Source organism: Physcomitrium patens, chromosome 14 (genome assembly GCF_059467195.1).
Source record: "Physcomitrium patens ecotype Gransden chromosome 14, ASM5946719v1, whole genome shotgun sequence".
Taxonomy (NCBI): domain Eukaryota; kingdom Viridiplantae; phylum Streptophyta; class Bryopsida; order Funariales; family Funariaceae; genus Physcomitrium; species Physcomitrium patens.
The window spans coordinates 695,380-703,054 of NC_143423.1; the positions used below are offsets into that span (position 1 = coordinate 695,380).

Below are 7,675 nucleotides of genomic sequence, written 5' to 3' on the forward strand. Positions count from 1 at the left end.
TGGATACAGTACACAACTCAATATACCATGCTTGCTTAGATCTCACATTTTAGGCAAAGGCTCTGGACAACATCATTCATACTCTTAATCAAACTTGTTCACAACTACTTCCCACTGGAATACCTATCAAAGCTTACATTGGACAAAAGCCCTCCTTAGCTCACATGCTACCTTTTGGCTGTCCAGTATTTACTCATATTCTTGATAAATTAAGCAAAAAAATCAATCCAGAGAATCAACAAGGCTTATTTCTTGGTTATTTTGACAAGTCTAAAGGCTACAGAATCTGGGACATACAACAAAAAAAAATTAAACTAAGCTGCAACATTCTATTCAATTAGGGCACCATGATATTAGCAACCCTGTCCAATGCCTATAAACTTATCTACACTTATTCTGCACTTTCTAGAACAGTGCCTATAGAAGAACCATTCCATTGATTTCATCAAAACCCTCTTTTGGATACAAAAACAAATCAACGATCATCTTTAAATCAATCCACTTCAGATTCCACTGCATCAGACTTTTTGAATCCATACTAAGTCATACTTGCAACGTCAAGTAATTCACAAGACAATTTGAATTCTATTTATCTACAAGACGGCCAGAATATATTACAAACTACAGATACTTCCATGCATCCCATTAATGCAATTCATGATGACTCTGACTTACATCAATCTCAAAATCACTATCATAGTGATTTACAATAATCATCAAAATCTCTCAAGCACTCAAAAACTCTGATTGTAGATCTTCAATGCAATTGTAAACCACTTAAACAATATGGTTACTCTAATACCAATTCGCAATATACTTCAACTAATTTTGTTTTAACGTTACTTTCAGCTTCATCTTTTTCTTCTTCCAACTTATCAACTGTAATTACACCAGTGATATCTCAAAGTTATCAATGAGCAATTGATTCTCAACATTTTTTGCTCTAAAGGAAAGGTATGCTAAAAGAGTATAAGTCTCTTATAGAAAATGATACATGGAAACTTACCAGCATGTCTTTCATTCACAAAGCTATCTATTGTAAATGAATATATGTATTAAAAATAAAAGACAATAGAATCATTGACAGATTTAAAGCTTGATTATTAGCTAAGTAATATTCCCAAAAATACAGAGTCAACTTCAGTGAAACGTACTCACCAATATTGAAGTAAAATTCTATTTTTTTAGTTCTATCTATTTCTATATATAAGAAGACATGAATATTAGACAATTCGACATTAAAATTACTTTCTTATATGGACAACTTGGAGAAGAAACCTACACGCATTAAGCTCTTGATTTTGAAAATTTTGACTATCCACATAAGATCTACCAGCTTAAAAAGGCCTTATATGGCTTGTGGCAAGCTAGCCAAGCTTGGCACAAATGTATATATAAGTTAGTTTCTTACAACTTGTCTACTTAAGCAAAACAATGCAAATACATGTGTTTATCACTTTGATACAAACAATAAACTTATTGTTCTTATTTTTGTTGATGACAAATTCTGCTGCTAGCAAGAAACTAGCTTCTTGACTACATCTTAATGACTTTGAACGATGTATTTCAAACAAAAGTCAATGACTCTGAAGTCTGTCAAATTACAAATAGAACATGATTAATAATCTTGTTCCATTTATCTTCACCAACTAGCATATTTAGAATGCATTCTTTGTAATTATGGAATACAAGATTCCTCTCCTACATCTACTTTAACTAAGTTGAATTCTTCACTTCGACATCTTAACTTTACTGATACCAAGCTTTTTCTATATATATCCTTTTGTTAATGCTTTTGGTAATCTACAATTTGCATTGATAGGAACTAGGCTAGACATTTCTTATTTGATGAACATTATTGCTTGTTTTAAATCAAATTTTACTCATACCCATTACTGCACTATTAAAAAAACCATTTAGTATATTTGCAGTACACTTAATTTTAAACTCATATATGGTGGAACAACGTCTTCAAAATTTCTTACTATCTATGTGAATGTTGATTATGCTGTTGATTTTGATCACGCAATGGTTATTATTTTTACATGGTGCACTTGCCAGTTGGAGCTCAAAGAAACAAGAATGTTGAATCGACAATATTACTTATTCAGAAAATATAGCGTCATATATGACATCTGAAGAAATTATATGGTGCCATTGTATCATTAAAGATCTTGGATTTCTTCAAAATAAACTAACTATTCTTTACTCTAACTTTCAGAGTACAATTCAACTTCCTCTTAATCCAAAATTTCATTCAATAATCAAACATGTTGATATTAAATATTACATGCTTAAAGAACGAGTCAAGAATCAAGTGTTACAAATTGATTACTTTTCTTCCAATGCCAATCTTGCAGATATTTTTACCAAAGCCTTAATACCTGAGAAATTCAAACAACTACAAGCTATTCTTACTTTGGACTGTACTTAAACTTTTCCATTTGAAGTAGGAGTATTACTCCAAACATAATGTAAATTAGAAAGTTATTCTTTAGTGGGATTTTAGTAACTTGTAAGTCCCTAGTAAAAAGAATAACTTCTCCAAAATAGAGTGTGGAGGTAGTGTTCAAATTGAATTGTTGCAGTATTCTTCTTGAAATAAAGGACGTTAATTGTTGATTCTAATTTTCTCAGAGTGCAACGGAAACAAAAGTTTCCTCCAGTAACCAAATGCACTTCTTTATTCCAGAAGTTGCCATCAATATGATCCGTGTCGTCCGATTTCTGGGCATGCAAGCCACTATAGCTGGCTCAAGTTGGGAGTTTATGACCGACGGTATACCTGTTTCAACTCAGCCCTAGCCTGCACAATATTATTTGAAAAGATAGTTCTAGCTCTCATTCAGTTGAAAACAAGCTGAATTGCTAGTCAAAGCTTCAACTTTCCTTCCACAGGAGGTTAAGCACTCTGGAAGGCTAGAGAGCGCAACATCGCAGCAATAAAGCACACTTTAAGGGCTAAAACAGTAACTTGGTTCCGTGTTTGTTGTGACATCATCTTTCAAGAGATATATCAATTGTAACACATTACGAGGACACGGATCAGGTCTATGATATCATGGCTTACTTCGGCTGCGAGGCAGCATGAGGTCACAACTTGTAGGAGCAAGAGATGGCAGCAGTGAATATTTAGAAGCCCTCTTAGCGGCAGATGAACAGCAATCTAAATCCACTTGCCCTGCTGTCTTTAATTATTATAGTCTGAAAACTGCAGTGATGGGAAAAGGCAAGTTTGGTTCGTACACAATCAATTATTGCACCGTAATATTCGAGTCCTCATTATAAAGTTGAGTTCCGACGCCGGAGATTCAAAGTTTCATGTGCATCGGCAACGGGCGATATCTAAGTATGATATTTACACAACCTGTCAATTTCTGGATGAAGGCGGAGCCCCAAATGCTTGGGTTAGGTGAAAGACCCTTGTGCTAGCTTGCGATGACACACTCCACATTCCACGATATTCTTCACTGAAGACCTTTAGATCATGATGGGACTGCTGTGTACTTCCTTCGATTTGATCTCACAAAGTATTATTTATCTGGAGCTGAAGTCCACCCAGGAGTTCGAATCATCCGTCAAAGAGCTGGATGCCAAGTAGGAGCCAACGAGGATTATTACATTGATAAATTGTGAGAAAATTTTTTCGACCTATTAGTCAGTGTGCCAAAGTCAACATTCAAGACACTCATGAGTAATCATAGTTATTGTAACTTTTTATTACATTGATAAATTGGAACTAAAATTATGATCATTTCTATATATATATATATATATATATACATATTATAATGACCTATATAACAACCCGAGAGGAAATTTGTTCTTTCGTAGGCTGGGTGTGATGAGCAAACGATGCACCAGTGAAGGGAGAGCATGCCCTTCAAGCTCCAAAAGAGCACCTGCCAGTCGCTGCTGTAAGTCACCAGGGATGGCACGTCAACAGCAACCAGCTCACAGTCTCTTACCAATATTCTGTATAATCGTTCGTACATTCATCTAAGAAACCATGATATCTGCACAAACAGCCTTGATCAAAATGATCCGCAACATCAAGACTTTGGAAAACCTGATATTCTCAAATCTTGTAACATCCTACATGATCCCCAACAAGTAGACATGCTGGGGGGTTTCCAGTGGCTCAAATAGTGCAGTTGCCGCTTATGCTTAAAAACGTCAGACCCAAAATGAAGGTTTTCAACATTACCTTAATTCCATCAATCAGGTGTTTTCATTAGAGGTAAGAAACATTAGATCACAGTATTGTCATTGAAAGATGCAAGAAATATTAGTACATCACTTCAGCCAATGCGATGGGGAATCGACAGTTTCGGTGTGGATTCATCTCAAACACATTCATGGTGGCAGTCGAATGACGTCTGCTCCATTATCCTTCTGTGGCCCTCAGTTTGGCCGAAACTTTTATAGTAGCAGAATCCTTCCTCTGCAGATCTACTGCCCGAGACACCACGCTTGTTCACAGCACCCCATCTTCAATTTCGTACAAACATTCCCTGTCTTCATGTGCAATTACGTCATGCTCATCGTTTTGGTCTTTAGCAACGGCCTGATATCCTTCAACCAAGGCATATCCATTGTTTCACAAATTCAACTCTAATGTTTATCCCGCATATAAAACAGGTAGAATTACACGTAACTACGCATATCCCGGAAATTACGGAAGGATCGAACCTATTATTCCAAATCTATTCGACTTAAAAATTTCCGCGATCCCTTTCACATCGTTACCCACTTCGTCACAAGATCCACTCGTCGTTTTCTCGGCCATTCCGTTTCCCATCGTCTTCTTCTTCTGCATGGTTCCACATCCATCCCCTTTCTTCCTCATCTTGGGTTCATCTGAATCTGCAGAACCCTGAACAGGATATAAATGTTCAGTACATTCAGTAGACATTGTTCGGGCTAAAATTGATGAGAGGTAAATTTAGGAGGCCGAAGAAGTACCCAAGCTAGTTATTCAACAATAGAGGTGTAGGGACTCTATAGCGTAAAGAAAAAGATGGAAACTACACAGTCATACAAAAAAACACAAATGAAAACCCAAGAAAATGAAACCTAAGCGGGTTTGGAATTGCGGGTCAATTTTAGAAACAACTACTGACAATCAAAAGCTTCTGCATTTGGTCCTTCTCCTATTTGTGTTGATTTAAACGACTTGAATGTCTTTCCTCTCCTCAGACCTGCATCTAAGGGATCTCCATTATCGGCCTTAGAGTATGGAGCGCTCTGGAACGTCATCCTCGACTTCTTCAGGCTCCAAGTCCAAGTGAGGCGGGTGCCAGTGGGAACCATACGTATTCAATCGCAATGAGGAATCCACCAATCTCGACCTTTTGCGGTAAATCTACTATCTATTGCTGCTTTCTCAGCTGGGTCGCTGGTGTCTCGGCATTCTGTACTAGAAACTGTAAAGGAAAACGAATCCACCATGGTAAATAGTGCTCACTGGATGAACATTCCGGGCAAGCGTTAGTGCTCACTAGTACTGGTGATAGTATTCTTAATTTTCTCAAGTTTAAAATTATTTTAGATAAATAGTAATTATTTAGCTGAGAAAACTCCGCCTAAGACTGAAATTTTACCTGGTCTTTTCAATCAGCAGGAGGCATGGCATGACAGGTGCAAAAATATCTACTGATGAAATCATTACACTCAAACACAATCGATGTAGAGTGTTTCATTCATTTCGTCTCATCCAGCAAAATCAAACACGTTAACCTGAAAATATAGACAGAATTCAATCGTTTTACATAAAAGTTATTCGTCCACAATCTGCAAGACGTCGAATCTGAGAACGACCTCCAAAAAGCACAAGAACAAAGTGGCGAGTCTAGGTCTGTGTAAAAAATCAATTCTCTTTCAAAAAACATCGCATAGTCATGATATTGAAGTAACTATGAATAAATAAATATGTATATATATATATATATATACATACTTATACGCTGAGGCCTGAGAGCTTATAATGTTCCCAACCAAGCCTACTCAAAGTGAAAAAGAGGGAAAGAACTTAGATACGTCATCTGAGTAGAATGCTTACCAATTAGCTGTAATTTGAGTACAAAATCCTTGATTAACCTGTCTTCTTTGGTGCTTGACTGTGAACAACAAAAGCAGCTTGTGATGCTTTCCATTGACAACTTTCTATCGCTGCAGGTGCTGCTGCTGAAGGTTCAAAATAGTTCGCTAAAAACTTTCCCCAGCTGTAAGGGATTCTGTCAACGCCATTTGTGCTCTGCGCCTTCTCCGTGACCCCTCAACCCCTGAACTCTAAAAGTACCACTCGTGCAATGTCACATCCATTTATTTATTTTTTAAATTCAATTTTAATTATTTTTTGGCCTGCTTCAATGACTTTTCAGTTTCTTCACATAATCTACCCACAACACATCACCCACAACTTAGAGTTCTGGCGGCGAACAATTGAGACTAACCTACGCACTGCAGGCTGTCCTCCTGAACAGAACAAAAAATGGATCAACTCTCTTGCAGCACCACTTTCGCTTTTTCCCGTCGCAGTCTGCCCACAAAAAATTGCCACAACATCAGAACGTGAAACAGTTACGAACGGTCGAGACTACACGATGCAGTGCTCCTCACATCTGCATTAGTAATGTGTCAGCATTCAGAACCTTATTTGAAGCGGAGGTTTCAACGTCAATGAAGTTATCATTTACGTCAGGGAGATCTACGATGGGCTCCAGCCCGTCGGCGAAGTCTTGGCCATCGCCGATTGCCTCACCCTAATCATAATCGCCAGCTTGCAACGACAAGTTGGAGGGCGGCAGGTGGGATAGCTCCACGATTATCTCGATCCCTTTGGTGAAGTCTGCACACCGGCTAAACGCTTCGTCCTCCTCACGACGAACACCTTGAGAAAACGAACTGGGAGATAGCTGAGGTAGATCCACCAGACTCTCCAGCTCTGAAGTGAAATCTTCTGATTTATCGATCTTATTCTCCATCCCATCATGTTGAAGATCAGCAGGCTCTGAAGATGATTTAAAGTTAAGGCGCATGTTCGTTGATGGGATCAAACCGCACTTTCGGTTCCTGTGCACCACTTTCCGCTGAGAAGAAGCAGAAGCGTTAGCTTGCACACCACTAGCCCCAACTATGACTCTGCCATCAGAAACGAGCGGCTGATTGGCCTCAAACCGAGCTAGTCGCCTCTCTGCTCTAGTAGCTCGTCCCTCCCTCGACGATCCTCTCACTCGATAGCTTGCTCCAGCCATTGTAACAAGACCTCTGCGGTGCCCACTGGGAGAAGGCTTGAAGTCCATCCACCAAGAGCACGCAAGAAGGCTCGTCGTGAAAGGGGGAAAGGCGAAAGGAGAAGCAAGCCACTTGGGATCTTCCATACCTGGGGATCTGTAATGCGCTGTCCTAGTGACCACGGAGACTATTGTTGACCAATGACGCAGCATCTTCCCTTCAGATTCCGCACAGCGAAACCAGCGAATATATATATATATATATATATACATATATATATATATACATATATACATATATATATATATAAACAGACATACACACATATCCCGAAGGCACCAGGTCTAAAGTTATTGAAGACTAAACATGTTATCAGGATGTAATTTACATAACTTGTAGTAGAGTTGATCAAAAAGTAATTTTAGAGATAATTTGATAA

The 7,675-nt window shown here is 38.3% G+C and overlaps 1 protein-coding gene across 11 annotated transcripts; it reads right to left on the bottom strand.

The window, feature by feature from the left end:
* Nucleotides 1-4,241: 4,241 nt before the first annotated feature.
* Nucleotides 4,242-7,359, bottom strand: LOC112291130 (uncharacterized). 11 transcript variants are annotated; one of them, XM_073538534.2, is made up of 4 exons: nt 6,764-7,359; nt 6,456-6,541; nt 5,124-6,284; nt 4,242-4,876 (listed from the first exon to the last, which is right to left on the bottom strand). In XM_073538534.2, exon 1 carries the CDS (start codon nt 7,302-7,304, stop codon nt 6,765-6,767), a length of 540 nt encoding a protein of 179 aa, XP_073394635.2. In that variant the 5' UTR covers nt 7,305-7,359; the 3' UTR covers nt 4,242-4,876; nt 5,124-6,284; nt 6,456-6,541; nt 6,764. The 11 variants fall into 11 exon arrangements, with proteins under 11 accessions (XP_073394635.2, XP_073394634.2, XP_073394631.2 ...); XM_073538533.2 differs by having other exon boundaries at nt 5,124-6,291; XM_073538530.2 differs by having other exon boundaries at nt 6,654-7,359.
* Nucleotides 7,360-7,675: the final 316 nt, after the last annotated feature.

Excerpts from the sequence above, each read along its gene's own strand:
- LOC112291130 (XM_073538534.2), bottom strand. The coding sequence starts at position 7,304 with ATGGACTTCAAGCCTTCTCCCAGTGGGCACCGCAGAGGTCTTGTTACA.